General features: G+C 32.0%; 1 protein-coding gene across 8 annotated transcripts; it reads right to left on the bottom strand.

The window, feature by feature from the left end:
• Positions 1-6,207: 6,207 nt before the first annotated feature.
• LOC141400875 (glycerophosphocholine phosphodiesterase GPCPD1) lies at positions 6,208-14,217 on the bottom strand. 8 transcript variants are annotated; one of them, XM_073980490.1, is made up of 3 exons: positions 13,928-14,165; positions 9,992-10,080; positions 6,208-8,223 (listed from the first exon to the last, which is right to left on the bottom strand). In XM_073980490.1, exons 2-3 carry the CDS (start codon positions 10,078-10,080, stop codon positions 6,291-6,293), a joined length of 2,022 nt encoding a protein of 673 aa, XP_073836591.1. In that variant the 5' UTR covers positions 13,928-14,165; the 3' UTR covers positions 6,208-6,290. The 8 variants fall into 8 exon arrangements, with proteins under 8 accessions (XP_073836591.1, XP_073836586.1, XP_073836590.1 ...); XM_073980485.1 differs by having other exon boundaries at positions 9,992-10,087; positions 13,549-14,157; XM_073980489.1 differs by having other exon boundaries at positions 13,549-14,157.
• Between the last annotated feature and the right edge of the window lie 3,676 nt (positions 14,218-17,893).

Below are 17,893 nucleotides of genomic sequence, written 5' to 3'. Positions count from 1 at the left end.
AATAGATAAAATGTTTCAAAGTGAATATACTGAAATAAATATTCTGTACATGGAAATGGAAAGATTACTTAAACTGATTATGAGTAATTTTGTCAACAGTAGTTTGATTAATAATGATAACATTTTTTAACAGATTATAAAAACAGTTTGAATTTCCTTGATTGCCCAAACGTGTACTTGGGTATATACGTCATGGAAATTGTTCAAAAACGAAATTGTCGAAAAGTGAGTTAGTGGAAATAATTAAAAACTGCACAAACTTTTACATTGAACTTTGTGGTCAGATTTTGAAGCCGTTTGATTTTGAAAACAAATTTATGTGCCTAGCTCCCATAAATCCATATAATAAATGGCACAGAAGATTCATTTTTCGACATTATAAAGGAATACGAAAGCTTTATAAACATAAACAAAAAACAAGACTTGGACTCAGAATTACACGAACTTTCAACTTTTAAATTTCCAAAGATAAAAAATTAGAGTTGCTAGAGTTTTGGAAAACAGTATGTGAAAATTCTGAACCATTTTTTTTTTTTTTTTGTTATTTTGTCCAAATTTATTATACATATTTTAGTCTTGCCACATTCTTCAGAAAATGTGGAAAGAGTTTTTATTTTTAGCCAAGTGAATTTAAATAATAAAAAATAATTAAAAAAAAATTAAGTTTCAGTGTTTTATTTAGAAATGCACTTAAAACTAAAAAATAATTTGTCGCTTAGCCTCAATATATATATTCTTTCTCATGATAGAATCTCTCAAATAAAACGCTTGCCGTTTAAGTTTGCCACTATTCATAATTTAAATGCAAGCGTTTTATTTGAGAGATTCTATCATGAGAAAGAATATATATATTGAGGCTAAGCGACAAATTATTTTTTAGTTTTAAGTGCATTTCTAAATAAAACACTGAAATTTAATTTTTTTTAAATTATTTTTTATTTTTAACTTTTTAGTAAATACATTTTTTCACCACTGAGAATCCCAAATGCCGAATTACAGTCCATTTGAGCAGAAAATGTAGATTAAAATCCTTGAAATTGGGTGGTACAATTATATGGAGGCTATATTAAACCTTGACCTACGTCCACAATTTTTAGAGATATTGAGAACTTCAAATGCCAAGTTACAGCAAATTCGGGCTAAAAATGAAGACAAAATCCTCAAAATACCAGAAGTCGGGTGGTACCGTTATATGGAGGCTATAGGAAAAAATGGACCCATATTGGTTTTGGTTTCATATTCATGTATTGTCATCGAAATCTGAAAAATGTGCAAAGTGTTAGTTCGATTGGTCAACTACAACCGTGCTAAAAATCAGTTACCAGATTTTAAGAGGGGGTCAAGTTAGACACCCTAAAAACACTGTAAGAATGGACCAATATTAGATTTGATTTCATATTCATGTATTGTCATCCAAATCTAAAAAGTGTGCAAAGTTTAAGTACGATTGGTCACCTGCACCTGCGTGAAAAACGAGTTACCAGATTTGAAAAGCAAAATACCGGAAATCGGGTCGCACCGTTATATGGGGGCTATAGGAAACAATGGACCCATATTTGTTTTGGTTTCATATTCATGTATTGTCATCTAAATCTGAAAAGCGTGCAAAGTTTTAGTTCGATTGGTCAACTACAACTGTGTTAAAAATCAGTTACCAGATTTGAAAAGGGGGTTAAGTTAGACACCGTAAAAACACTGTAAGAATGGACCAATATTAGTTTTGATTTCATATTCATGTATTGTCATCTAAATCTAACAAGTGTGCAAATTTTAAGTTCGATTGGTAAACTGCAACTATGTGAAAAATGAGTTACCAGATTTGAAAAGCAAATTAGATAAAACACTGTAAAACAGTGTACAAATGGACCAATATTGGTTTTGATTTCATATTCGTGTATTGTAATCCAAATCTGAGAAGTGTGCAAAGTTTTAGTTCGATTGGTCACCTGCAACCGTGTTAAAAATGAGTTACCAGATTTGAACTAAACACACACCAAGGCAAGTTAAATAAAACACTGTAAAAACAAATGTTGTAATCGATTACTTAGGGACTCGATGGAAAGAAATCTTTTTACTAAAGACTACTTAAAATTAAATATGTCCAACTGTTATGATGTTGTCATTAAAAATGATTTGTTTCGAAACTTTAATTCAAATATTTATTAAAGAAATTGAATTTAATTGTAAAGCAACATTTCAAAATTCCAATACAGAAACAATCACCTTATTAATTAACCTCTTAAGACAATATTTGTATAAGTTTTGTTTAGCTTGACTGAATTGAATATATACTCGTATTGATCTCACGTACTTATAAATATATACTACATATGTATTTGGTAAAACCCTTTATATTCATGCATATTTTGAATTGTTGCCTTGTTTTATGAATTTTTAATTGTTTATTGTACTTAAAATATTATGTTTTTAACTTAAACTTATTGAATAAAGCGATAATTTGAACTGAAATAAATGTTTTTTAATTTGCCGATTTTTTGCCGATTTTGAAAATTTTTTGCCGATTTTGCCGATTTTGGGACCCGAAAAGTGCCGATTTTCGACCAAACTTATCTGGCATCCCTGCCAGTGATATGTCGAAAATGAAAAAAGAGTTGCCGAGAATATTTTTTAATCCATGTACAATTTTTGGTCTGTTCCCGAACTACAAGAATCTACTAATGTTTACTATTTTCTCCGATAACATAGAGGAAAAAATGTTATCGTAGTAAAAAATAGTAGCTTCTTGCAGGTTCTGGAACAGAGCAATTGTTTCTTTTAAAGGCCTCCACTCACCTATCAGTCTGCCCGACAGCATTTGTGATAGTATGTGTACATTTTCGAAAATTTGAGAATGTATGTGTGAGTTTTTCAAGACTGATGAAAATCAAAATAGTGTTGATTTCAAAATAAACCCCCATCAGTCTTGGTGAATTGTGTTTATTATCAAATTGTCAATACACAATTTTCAAAAAAAATAATAATGTTTGTGAAGGAACAAAGGAACATTTAAAATTAATTTATTTTTGGAGGAAAATTTCAAGATTTCGAGAATTGACTGAAGGCTTTGTCATGCGCACACATACAAAAAGGGTTTATCGACTAATAGGTGAGTGGAGACCTTATGAATGCAAAGATTTAATGCATATTTTCAAAAAGGTTATGAAATACAAATAATACATCTCGGTAGCTGCAATATATAGGTGGTAAATAAAGACACAATTTTGATGTTTTTCATGAAAATATACATATGTTGAAAAATAATTTCCCCTCGGGATTATACAATTTTGAAAATATGGCAATACCAGATTCATTATGTTTATGCGGCCCATACACTGTGGACATGCAGGACAGCATTTGTAATAGTACTAGTAAATTTTGAAGTATTTGTCAATGTATGTGGGAGTATTTTTGGCAGGATTGAAATCGAAATAGTTTTGATTTTGTAAATGAAACCCTTTCAATCCGATGAATTTTGTTTATTTTCCAAGAAATCAAAAAACAGTTTTTGAAAACACAAATAATTGCTCTGTTCCAGAACCTGCACGAATCTACTATTTTTTACTATTTTCTTCGATAACATAAAGGAAAAATTGTTATCGTAGTAAAAAATAGTAGCTTCTTGCAGGTTCTGGAACAGAGCAATTATTTGTGACGAAATTAAAATTTTTGAAAACTTCAACTAAAAGTCGCGTTTTGGAAGAAAATTTATCATTTTTGGAATATGGATTGAAGGAATGCCACACATTATTCAATAACACGTACACAAGGGGTTCATAGGCAGCAGCAGTTTGGCAGTAAATGTATGGCCGCATTATGATTGAAAATAGGGTGTCCAAAAAACCGGTTTTTCCAAACAAAACGGTTTTCGGTTAACCGACATTTTCAGTTTTTTCAAAAGCCGGTTTTCGGTTTTCAAAAATTTTTAAAACCGGTTAACCGGTTTTGTAAAATAGGTACAAAATTGCTCATAATTAATAAATATTTGATTAAAAATCTGCGGCAAGGGCTAAATTAGGTATAACTTATTCGTTATTATATAATTATCTGATAATATCCTTGTTATTTAACATTCAACCTTAAAGTGGAGACAACAAACATAAGTCGGAAATTGTGTTCTAAGAATAGTAAACGCCCTTACAAATATAGGATTGTGTACTAAAGGAATTAAATTTACGTTTTATTTTAGTAGTAGTAAAACTTCTTTATTGAGTAAATATTTTAAAACACAGTTACACATTTATAAATATTAAGAAGTTGATATTTGTATTGCGACAATGTTTACAAATACGTCTGTCGCATGGTATAATAAATAATTTGATAATAAATATTTAATTAAATTCATTTATTAAGAGTTGTCGATAGTTATAACCAGTTTCAATGTAGTTTGCTAAGTTACTCTAATCATTTTCTCCTTCTCCATTGAGTATGTTGATTATTTCCGCTTCAACGAGGATGGTCTTCCTGAAATTTACGTTTTATTAAGACAGGATTCTAGTTCTTGCGTTGAGAACCTCAAATAATCGTGCCGGAATCAAAATGCATTTTGTTATCGTTACCCTTTACAACCTTAATTTCGACAAGTTCTTAGTTTACTGTACTAATTCAAAAACGTATGAATAACGTCATTCAAACAACCGTGTGATATTACGTATACGCAGTTTTTTCATAGATCGTCCAATTGAACTATATTGGAGTTGTGCCATTTTACACAACATATTTTTCAAGTTTAAAGGTATCTGACATTTATAATTTTACCGTACCTTTTGTTAGTTAAGTTTAGCTTACTTTCAAGAATACAATTGTAATGAAATTTTAAAAATATAACTACTTTCATAAAACCGGTTAACCGACACAAATAACCGGTTTTTTCGGTTAACCGAAAATGACGTTTTTGGCGAAAACCGGTTTCGGTTTTGTAACTCAAAACCGGTTAACCGGTTAACCGGTTTCGGTTTTGGACACCCTAATTGAAAACCATCTTTTTAACCCCCCGTTTACAAATACAAGTGACAGTTCGAAAAATACCAATACACTCACACATAAGGTTTGTTCGATAACTTCGATAAAAAGTATTTGCAAGTTCTTGCAAGTACTTGCAACTGCTTCTCATTTCTCTTTTATTGAACAAGTTTGTTATCGAATAGCATTTTGTAAAAGTTTGTACAAATTTGTACAAACGTTTGTGTTATCGAACAGACCTATATTCACTGCCACACCAACTATCAACCTCACTGCTTATCAAATTTCCTTGTCAGTAACCCTGCGTTTACACATGACAGGACCGTTGAATACATATATTGATTGTCAAAAACCCAAAACTTGCCTGTGTGACGTAGGCGTCCAGACAACTGCAAAAACAATTGTGAAATTACGAATGAAAATCTTCGATTTCTTTTTGTTTACCGTTCACATATTTTGTTTTTGTTCATGTTCTTTTGTTTTCAACACATTTCACTTTATATTTCACTTATTTTTACAAAAATGTCAAAAAATTGTTAACCCGACTGTCTGTGAAAAAATGATGGACAGCTGGAAGACAGCCGACAAATGTTTGTATGTGCTAGTAAATCAGAGTTGTTTTTGAAGACAAACTGTATGGTGTAAACGCCTAGTAATCAATGTAAATGCTTTGAAAGTAACTTCAATTTTTTTCCGAACGTTTACACATGCAAGTGTCAGTTTGAACAAATTGAAGTTTCGAATATATGGTCTGTTCCAGAACTTCAAGAATCTACTAACTTTTACTATTTTTTCCGATAACATAAAGGAAAAACTGTTATCGTAGTAGAAAATAGTAGCTTCTTGCAGGTTCTGGAACAGAGCAATTATATGTATACACAACTGTCTGCACGTTACTTGCATGTGTAATCATTGGGTAAAACGAAATAAAATAAAAACAATAAAATATGTTGTGAATTGTGTTTTATTTCTGTATGTTATATGCGGCTTAAAATAATTTTGAAATTTAACTTGCACTGGCATGTGTAAACACGCAAGAAAACTGCATGCCAGTCTAACACTTTTTCGGCAGGTTTAACTATCGAAATCTTTTCGAAATCAAACTGAAAAACTCTTGTCTACATTTTGTAATTAACTACATATTCCGAAGTTTAAGGAGAATGAACAAGATGAAAATTGCGCCAAATGCGCCTGTATGATTTCAGGCTATTCAAATCGACTCTTAAGACAAAATACGAAGACAAATTTAATTTTATAGTTTTTATTGCACTTTATGTTTGTTAGTTGTCATTATACTAATATATGTAGGAATATGAATACAGATTCTGTTTCTATAATTCATCGGCTGTTCGTACACGAGGCCAAAACGGTGAATGTGTATCGGGCTCACCTTCACTTAGACTTATATTACCGGCAACAATACATTGACGCAAGAAGATCTGTTGCATTTCTGGTGCTTTGAAAAAAGAAAAGCGTTTTCGGTCCTCCACCAACTCGCCCAAATTATCGTAGATTAGTCCGGCAACTTCCAGATGTCTTAAAGTGTTCAATATGGCTGAACTGTTCAATTGATCTCCCCATACAAAGAGCGTCTGTTGCAAATTAAATATGGTGTCGATCTCCTGTTCGACAGACTGACCCAAATTACCAGAATATATAGCAGTTCCTAGTATATCAGATGATTGGACAAAGTTTATTGCATTTGCCAAAGATCTCGTTCGAAGATCTGCATACGATTCCCAGGGACTGTTCTGGCCAACGGTAAGTAGGACAACGGGAAAGACGTGTTGCTTAAAGCGAATCATACTACATATATCGGCATCAAAACTAGTGAATATTAACGGACGGCCACAACTGTGCTGCATGCTCGTCATAAGAATGGAATCTACAAATCTATTCTTATCCAAAGACTGGATATATTCTAGGGAACCGCTGCTAAGTAACTGGGGCCACTTAACTTCCATTATAAGACCCAATGATAGGGGGAGATACTTGAAAACATCCACCAAACGAGGAAAAAGCATTTCCGTCTCACCAACATAGTCGGAATTTAAATGCGAGAGCTCTACCATGGCTCCATTTAAATATACAAAGACTCTGCGTGTACGCAATTCTTCATAGGTCATCTCATTGATGTAAACAAAATGCATATCAAAATTTGAGGCACGGTTTCTCTGACTTGCTGTGTAAAATCCACAATCGCTGTAAACGATGGGAACATAATCCTTTGTTAGCTGGATGTCCAGTTCCACCATGTCGCTGTGTAATTTGGAGGCCATTATGAAACTCTGAATGGTATTTTCCAAAGCCCTTGCCGAGTGGTAGTAAAAACTTTTGCCCATTCCTCTGTGGGCAACGTCGAGTGTAGGCCAGTTCGACGGCCAATAATGATGGAAACTGGAACGGAAACTTAATTGTTCTGCACTCGGGAGTGGATCTATACGCACATATGGCAATGTTAGCCAACCGATCCTGTGTTTCTGCCATTTCTCGTATATAGGCAGCTCTAATATGCCTTCGTCGGGTTCAAAATAAGATCCGAGAATAGTTACTTCACCCAGATGTTCGCCCTCCCTGGATTCCAGACTAAGAACATAGATGTTTTCCAGACCCAAAGGAACCGTTATATGATAGATTAATATCTGGCCTGGTTTGTAGTGTTCACCCATTTCGGATTGTGGTCGTAAATTCGATTTATTGTTGACGAAACGAGTTACTTCGATGTCGACATCTGAATTAAGGTCTGTAAATGACCCATCAATGGGATAGCTTTCCAGCCTCATGTTGTACTTCAGGTTACGTATAAAATGTGAAAATGATGTAAAGCGTATATGCTGGGGCCAAATAAATTTCATTTGTACTATGAACTCTCCACGCAACCAACCTCTTTCATTTTGAACTCCTCCGCCAAGTGCCATGGGATGAGCTTCGCCGAATTTTAACGAACCTTGTTTTCGGTACATTTCATAAGCCTCGAGCACACGTGCATGTTGTTGTCCTTCCCATCGACGAATTCTTTTCAGTCCTCTTGAATCCTTGTAGTAGACGAAGAAACGATAATAGATTCTTAATGCCGAACACATTGGTATTTTCACGAACCACTTCAGGGGATTACTCCTCCGTTGTTTCATTTCCAGACTCTTGTCAACTTGCCAATGACCAAGCTTTACATGATCGCCTGTAAGTCCAAGTCCTTCTCCAGGTTTTAATGGCTCCGTCAGTTCGACTTCAAAATGTTTAATCATTGGTATGCATTTTAAACTTCTACAATAAAAAAACGAGAGATATTTTAGTTGTGTATTTATGTACTTTGATAATGGACAATTAAGAATCCCTAATTTACACCCTTTTCAGCTGTAATTCGAAAGATTTTACTTGTAATTCGAGAATTACATATGAAATTCGAATTATTCCATTTGTAATTCGAATTATTCCATTTGAAATTCGAATTATTCCATTTGTAGTTCGAATTATTCCATTTGTAATTGGAATTATTCCATTCAAATTTGAGTTATTCCATTTGTAATTCGAATTATTCTATTTGTAATTCAAAATGTAAAATTACAAAGTTTTTATTTGCATTGATTTTATATTTGGTTTTTCTAATTACAATTTCAAATGGTATAATTCGAATTTCAAATGGAATTCTGAAATTATTCTCAATCATTTAAGCTGAAAACACATCCAACGTTTGAGTAAAGTTTTGTGTCAATTGTGGTAGAAGTATAAAGCAAAATTGACTTTTATTCATCTACCAGAAATGACACAAAACTTTACTCAAACGTTGGATGTGTTTCCAGATTTATTAAGATATGAAAAGCGAGCAAAGGGATTTTCTTATAGGTTACTTTTTTGTGTGCAAAAATTAAAAAAATGGGATATACCATTAGGTCTGTTCGATAACCTCGCAAGTAAAAATACTTGCAAGTACTCAGCAAATTCTCAGTGACTTCTCTCAATGAATTTTACTCTCTCGAAGCTAAAAATTTGCAAAATGTTATTGAACAACAATTTGCAATCACTTGCAAGAAGTCAGCTGATATAACAAAGAAGAAGTTTGGCGGAAAAGATTTAATTTAACAATTGAAGGTTGTTAACGAAAAATATTTGATTTTCCACTGAAAATTAAATAAATATTAGCAACAAAAGGAAAATAGATCTAGAGTGTTCTCCAAGGACGTCTACATGGTATTCCTACTACTCCACGGATGCACCGCTTTTGCTGGGATTTGATACCTTTAAAATAAAAAAATAGTCTTCACAAACTACAAAATAGGTTATTTTACTTATCATCTCGTTTTCCATAATTTATTTAGTTATTTCTTCCATTTTTATCTTGTAATTATTTTAATAACCAAATGTTTGTTTATGTTTTTCGCCAAGAATTGCAATGTCCGCCACAAAACATTCGAATTTAAATCAGCTGATCAAACTTGCAAATTCTTACAAGGAAATTTTTGCTTGCGAAAACTTGTAAGTTCTCAGTAACAAAAGTCTCCAAAACTCTCAAAAAATTCTCTCTCAATTTGCTCTCTTTTACTTAACAAGTTTGTTATAGAACAGCATTTTGTAAAAGTTTGTACAAATTTTTGGGTTATCGAACAGACCTATTATTGTATTCATAACGGAATCAACTTTTTTATTGCCGTTGAAACTAAATTTAAATCAATTTAAGAATGGAAAAGTAAATGTTATTAGATTTTAATGAAATAAATAGTGTCAAATAAATCGAGATAATGTACATAATCGTAGTATAATTGTATATAAAAGACGTTTTACTTTTATAGGTTATATCATAAGAAAAACAAAAATTCAGGTGTGGGCCGCATACAAGACATTGGCTGGCGGCTCGTATGACCAAAGCATTAGTAGATGTTTTCTGTTAACACATACAAGTCCAGTACAATGTAAACGTACTTTTATTTAATTGTATGTAAACGTTGGATGCCATAACTGTTTAAGATTAACAGCGATTTGGATATCATTTGAAGTGAATAACTTCAACATGAAAAAGAAAATAATTGGTTCTCACCTCGAATGGTTGATAGCTGAACTACTGGAAACAGTATTTATCAAATACAATAACCACGCTAAGTAGCTCCATATATATGCGGTTGTCATCTGGAAACTTATTAGTAAATGAAAATAAAGAAAATGATTGTATATTTCTAATATTTATTTACGATTATATACCCTACACCACTAGGAAGAATATAATTCGTTTATTGTTGGTCCATAGTATGAAACCGCCGAAAATAGTTATGGTTATCGAGGTATTTTAACATCATATGTTTGATGTAACTCCACAAATTTAACAAAGTCTAAAACTTCCGTTAATGTTGTATGCTATAACGTATATTGGTATGTCTGGTTATGTTACAACGAAAATAACTTGAGATACATACATATCGCACTTGCTAATTAATAAATCTTCCATTTAAAGTGGTTCCTGTCTGGTTCATGCTACTTTTCTTGGGAAAAGGATGTGGAATCCTTAGAGGGCTAAACATTTTTCACCAAAAAAATTTCAAATATTTCATCATTTCACATTTGGATTCCGTTTTTTGATGACTTTTATGCATTTAACATTAATTCAGTCAATTTTATCAGATCAGGAGTAGCTGCTATCATTAGAGTAATTAGGACCATGCCAAAACCATGGATGTTAGGACTCGTATGTCAGATATATATTCACTGGACAATAGCCGTAGACTATCCCCGCATTTTCACATACAATATCAGGAACCTATGACTTATCCTGATGACGTTATTTCAGTTTATAGTACCAAAATACTTAATTTTTCAAAGTCCGATCTGGGTTATCAATATTTTTCCTATAAATGTATATTCACCATAGATATTTCAAAAATAGTTTGGATCGAGCACACATAATAACATCAAAAAAATATATTTTGTGACCGCAGATAATGAAAATGCGAATAAAAACGATAGAATATGGTCCTAAATCATATATAAAAAGGTGAAAGCTTCTAGAGATGTTAAATATTATATCTACAAATTTCTTTTGTATAGAGACTCATAATGAAATTTGATTTGGAACATTTCCCCTTTTGACATAATCCCCAAAAAGTGAAATATTTTAGGAGATTTTGACTCAGTATGGAATAAATTTTAATTAAGAGTCTAAAAGTTTAACAAATAATTTCTACCTATAATATCTTAGATATCTGGTTTGTTCAGGGACTTACAGTGAAATTTTGTGTAGATCATTTCTTCTTTTAACACCTTTCGTCTAAAACTAAATTTCATGTTACTTTCATGCTTCAACTCGAAAAAAGAACAAACGAAATTTATTCAAAAAATATTTGGGTGTTTTATTGGCAAAATTGATGTAATATTTTCTTGATATATATTGTAAATACGTATTTCACTTATTCGGCGACTTATATTGAAATTTGATGGATAATATATTTGTCTTGGACGTCTTCTATCTAGAATGAAGTTTTGTGGGACAAAACTTAATAAACTCAAATAAAGTACAATATTAACCCTAAAACGTGATTTTACTTTTGGCAGATTCCTGGCGTTTAGGTACGATTTAGAGTTTTGGCTCGGGGACCTATAGTAAAATTTTATGACAAATAATTTTGAAGTATATTTTGATCTTATACGATCTCATTTTAAAGGAGTTTTTAAACGTTTTTGAAAAAATGGACCAAAAAGATCCCTTTAGTGACTCGCATGAGGGCATGGTTTAATGTTCCTAAAACTTCAAAATTATATACACAATCTGTGTATGTGTGTGTGCTGTTTGAAAAATATGTCAAACAATTTTAAAAGCAATTGAATTCAATGATTTTTAAAATTGTTTTTAGAACATTTGTGTGGAAGATATTCTTCAGCTTTGCATTGAAACAGTCATTTCATCATATCCACAATTCGATTATGTGGAGAAACTTTTTTATGAAATGCTCAAAAAATGTATTGTAAACAACCCCACTTGTTGCTTTTATGTTTAGTAATTTTGACGTTTTAGGAATTCAGGAGAAAACAGGGTTCTATAATTTGTTTTCATCTAGATCTACCTCTTTACTTATACCATGCATGAGGGTTAATTTTTTCATAAAAAGATACCCCGCATTGTTGTCAGTAATATTGCCAAAGGCCCTTTATACCTAAAATGCAAGGATTCCAAGGAATCTGATGTCGAATATTTCAAAACCTGTAGAAATGGGCGGAACTTGCCACACCTATTTACGTTACTTCCCGACGCAAACTTTCGAAACGCCAATACACGTGTCTTCTTTTTTTCGGTCCTCTTTTATAATCTGAGCGGAGTTTCTTGTAATTTTGAAAAAAATTTCAATTTTGTTGTACAGTGTTATCTAAACTTAATTCATGTAAAATAAAACATACGTTGTTAGTTAATTACTGCACTTTTATGACATTGAGGTATAATAAAAAGCATATTCTGAATTTCTTTAAATAAATCTAACCGTTCCTTTTGACATTTAAGAACAATGTACAAGGTGTATCTATTATTTTGAGCAGGTACATATACAGTGGTGGCCAATACATTTGCAACAAAATAGCACTTTTTAGAAAAATGTCTCTAAAATAGTTGTTCGAAAGTGAAATTAGGTATTTTTTGCAATTATTTATAGTTAAATGCTTCACAAATAACAAAATAAAATAAAAGGTTTTGACTCGATATACAGTAACAATTATGAAAAAAAAACTTGAAAATACACAACACGCCTTAAAATTTAATGGTCAAAACATGTGCACACTGATCCAAATCGCATGCAGAAATCTTAATTTTTTTTTTTGTAAAATATTTTTCGTATAATTAAAATCATTTCCTTTTATTTTTTGGGAATTCTAAAAGTGAGTAAAATCCTTAAACTGATATCAGTCATACGTACATTACCGCTGGCGTGGCGGATCTTAGCGGAGAAGCATGAACATAGGTGCAAGAGTCAAAAACTGTGGAAATTTCTTCACATTTCAGTTTTCGATTTAATAAAATTCAGAGTCTAGAGTGCAGTCATAACATTTATTAGCAAAAGTCAGAAGTCTGTGTCTTGAAAAACATATGAGCGTAGGGATTGGACCCCTATCGGGGGGAGTAATACTGATTTATTGATGTTATAACGGGCGTTATTATTGGAAATTCGGGAGTCTATAAACTTGAAAAGTTTTAGAAAACTTATCAGACGATAAATTACCACACACATTTAGTATATAGACATTTCTGAGAAGAGCAAAGTCTTCCCCACAAAAGACAAGACAAATTTTCAACATAATGAGTTTCAATTACATTTGTACAATCATATGTACATCCCAAGCAAAAGGCGAACAACAATTGTAAACTGTAAAATTTTGAACCTTGGAGATTGAAGTGATGGTCATAATCTCCAGATGATATCAATTAACACAGACTATGTATAGTTATGCAATTTAGAGTTTCTATCTCTAACGAGAAATAAATGAACAGTTGGACATTTTCTTTCCCTTATGTTTGTAATATACATATTTATTTTAAAATGAGGGGAGCACAATGCTCAGATATGTCAAAGTAAAAATCCCACAAATAATATTAGGGTGTGTATTGATAATCCCACTCACCGGCTCATGTCAATTGTTCTTGGCTAAGTATCGTTATGAAATTCACAGTACATAAAGTGGAGATTCTTCAAAACGATGTGTTGTTGTGTCAACAGTTCGATTGTTGTGCACTTTCCAGGAAATTAAAAACATAAAGACATATGGGTCTGTCTGGTCGACATCTCCTTTTTACCACTCATACATGTTCTTTTGGTGTTATTTACAAATGATCAGATCCACATGTACTACTCGTATATTGCTGGATTAAATAAGTATACACGTAAAATGATGTGCATATCGTGCATGTCCTTATAATATTTCTTGGATTTGAAAGTGTGGACTTTCCTAATTGTACGTAGGTATAGTGGTGTAGGGTATCGCAAGGTAGGCTCATTTGTACTTGTTTTATAATTTTATTATTTTTTGTCGTTATTTCCCTAGTTAGAAATCAGCCAAATTCATTGAAATTTTCACGATATTCTAAAATAGTTGCAAAGAAATTCCCATAGACCACAGATTGATTGAATTTTACACAATAAATTTGATTTAGAAATGAACAATAAATTAACAATTCGTTGCTGACTGATTTCTTATTTACTATTTGCACCGCTCCACCATCAAATAACAACTGAAAACTCAAGGTTGGTTTCTTGGAAAGATTCGTTTATTTTAAAATGTTGTTGTAACCCCAGATGAAAAGAATGTGTTTGTTGTTCTCATAATATTTGAAATGAATTGGAGAATTTTAATGATCCCCATACAAACTAACACACACCCATACTATGACATATATTTTCTAAATTTCTAGGTATCATTTGGCCCCGTAAATGATAAATGAAAGAAACAAGTTATCAATGTGCCGTCTATGCATATGAGTAAAATGAAAAGTTATATTTTATTAGCGTTGTTCGAATGGTGGGCGCACTACCAAAAGAATGTTAAACTTTCACACGAAAACAATGGATTTATTTTAATTAAATGTATAAATTTCAATAAAATTAATAAGTAAGTCCGCGTGCTCGATGATTTGTAATAATTATTACAAATTTTTACTGAATTTAGTTTTTTTTACTTAAATTTTTACAAATGTATAATTGAAAAGCTGCTAAACATTAAGCGGCGGATACACTACCCAGTTGTTAAATAAATAGCAATTACATATCTACTTTGACATAGTTATGTAACTAGTTACTCATTGATCGTAGTTACTTTACACCCAAAAATGACACACAAAATAACCTATAGCCTGCTTATGTCACCAGAAATGGGCTTCCCCTGCATGATAGGCAGTCAATTAACTAGTTACAGGTAGTGCGGCATGTAATATATTGACTATTTTATAGATAAATAATAATAATATACACAAATAGCTGTATCAAATAGTCACACACAATACAGTGTCGGTCACAGAATTAGCACACCCCTTTGGAGCAAAATGATTTCAGTCAGCTAAGAGTTTTGTTAGGACAAATTTAAATATTTTCGTAAACAAAATCGTTTTCTATAATGTACTTAATAGATTTAATGATATAAGTGAATAGTATTATCAGCTTTTTTTTTTTGAAAATAAAAGTTTTGTGAAGGCATACAAACTATTAAGGGGACATATAATTAGCACACCCTAAGATTTTTTTAATTTAATTCAATTAATATACAAAAATGTATTTATATTGAAGATAATTCTTATTCAAAAGGTATAGAACAATTTTTTTTTGAAAGAAAATATATCCCAATAGTGGAAAACATTTCGTAATGTACACTAATGGGCCGATTCCGTACAGCGAGGCGAGTCATGTCGCGTCGTCTATCGTCTCTGTGACAAAATTTAAAAAATGCACTACGTACAGCGATAGAAAATAATCGTCGATAACAAGTTATTTTTATTTTTTTTATTTTATTTGTATTCGTTAGTAAAAATGTACGGCGACAGCTAATTTGTTGTCGCCGGAAAATGAACATTTCGGCGACAAAATTTGACGACGTCAGGCGATATTGCCATACGGAATCGAAAAATTGCATTTGACAACGCGACACGACTCGCCTCGCTGTACGGAATCGGCCCATTAAACTTAAGTCGCCAAAACTTTAAAAATAAATGTATAATTGGATCTGATATTATTGGAATTGTTAACCGATTACTGAAATTTAAATTTAAAGTTCAAAAAGTTTTTAAGGTCGATAATTCATTCAAGAAAATTATCGATTTGGGAGGGGTTTATAGAGAGAAAATCAATTAATTCCACCCTTATATGAAGAAGGATCAACTTATAACACCATTTGTAATTCAAAATTACACGTATAAATAACACCAAGGACCTATCATTAAAAAACGTAGCACATGGGTATGTTTAAAGGTATAATAATTTTCTGACCATAAAGGATTTTGAAGTTTGCTGAAATTGGTTAAAATCCCCAAAAGTAGGCATATACTATTCAAGATAAATGTTTTCTGGATTATTGATTTTAAATTTAATCGTTTTGAGCTCCGGTTAAAATATTATATTACAAAATGAATAGTTTAAAACATCATATTATAGTTTTTCTAATGACAAATTATGTGTTAAACGGACTTTACTGATCCATACTGCTGGTGGGTACACCTCACTATTCGTAGAACTACTAAGTTGAAGAAGTTTATGATGTTTTAAATAGATCACTATGAACTGCATATCTCAATAAATTTGTGTACATCTGCAAAGTTCGGTAAAAACAATAAAAATGTTAAATTTTGATTAGTCCTAGGGATTCGTCCTTGCTCCCCATATAATTCTCTTCTGTCACTGAAATTCCGGTGACTGGTGGAGAACAAAACCATCAGATTGGAACTTACTTCCAAACGAATAGGGATTTAAACATGAATATGGACGAAAATATTGAAAATTATCGCAATCCTAGGGATTCGTCCTTGCTCCCCATATCATTCTCTTCTGTCACTGAAATTCCGGTGACTGGTGGAGAACAAAACCATCAGATTGACACTTACTTCCAAACGAATAGGGATTTAAACATGAATATGGACGAAAATATTGAAAATTATCGCAAAATTAGTGATTTGTTTGAAGGTGTGCTTTGCATTGTTTGCATTTTTCAGGTTATTCAAATTTATTCAAATTGAATTGATTTTAAAGGTCTTTTTTAAATTAAATTATATATGTATATATTAGGCCGGGGCGATTTGAAAACCTTCGCGTTTCTGATTCCTGGGATTGAACAGAGCAAAAAATTCCACTGGGCCATATGTGAAAATCGAGCTTCCCGATTTTGACTTTAAGTTTTTTATTGACGTTTTTTGGATATTTTGGCATATAACTGCCAAACCATTGAGATTTGCGATCCAAAATTGTAGCCAACACAATTATAAGAACTCTCTAGTACATCGCATTGGAAACCTCCTACAGGCAGTTTTGGCCTTTAGAAAGTGCACATTTTTCGGCAAATATCGATAAATGACACTGTGCCACAAAAGTTGACCAGAAAAGTAATCAAGCATTCTGTTACAAAATTCTATCGTGTTGGGATCCATTTACAACGAAAATACCTTTGGTTCGTTTGGGTCACTTGGTTTTATTATGTTATAACGGTAAAAGTAGTGAAACTCTGGGTTTCTTACATTTTCAAATTTAAACGGACATATCTTTTTTTCCACAACGTATTTCTATTGATCCTTTTTCCTTTTAAAGGGGCGAATAATATCTTTCGAATAAGCTATTATTTGTGCAAAAGGTTAATAAATGGTTAAGTTATAGTGGTTGATTCATACCAATACAATTACTTAGATTATATTGTACTTTGTAATTTTTTTCACTCCATGTAATAAAATAAAGTGTATCTAATGCATACATGCATTTACCCATTTATCTGACTTCAACGTACTAGTAATTTTAACTATCATCTCTTACTCCGAATTGACTGGTTACTGGTAATGCAATTAAGGGACAATTGGGTTTCCTAAGACTATCGAATTGACTGGTTACTGGTAATGCGCTGTTCCCAACGCCCAACTTTACTGAAACGTTGGATATGTTTACGGCTTAACTACACGCCCTTCATCTTGGAAAGCTTACAGTCCTCTTACTAATATTGAAATGATAAAAAGGAGCGCTTTGGACTTAATAATGACCTTGAAGCTCCCTCCTAGTGGCATAATAAACACAAACAATAAACATTAGGCACTTACCTCACCCGTAGTTGTATCAGAAACTAAATGAGGGAATACACTATTAATTTTTATTTTCTTACAATTTGTAATGAACAAAAAAAAACAGAAAAAATATTTTTTTTAGCTTGAGCAAATACCAACGAAATAAACGTCGTTGCCTGTCATTCATGTGTACTATTCCCAAAGGAGATTAAAACGACAATGTCA

Source organism: Musca autumnalis, unplaced genomic scaffold (genome assembly GCF_047663935.1).
Source record: "Musca autumnalis isolate F117 unplaced genomic scaffold, ASM4766393v1 scaffold_4, whole genome shotgun sequence".
Taxonomy (NCBI): domain Eukaryota; kingdom Metazoa; phylum Arthropoda; class Insecta; order Diptera; family Muscidae; genus Musca; species Musca autumnalis.
The sequence above is the reverse complement of the archived record's forward strand: the minus strand, read 5'-3'. Positions and strand labels throughout refer to the sequence as shown.

Bases quoted from the DNA above. Each gene is read 5' to 3' on its own strand.
- LOC141400875 (XM_073980485.1), bottom strand. The intron at 8,224-9,991 runs GTGAGAACCAAT...TTTTTATTGTAG, and splicing joins TCAGCTATCAACCATTCGAG to AAGTTTAAAATGCATACCAA.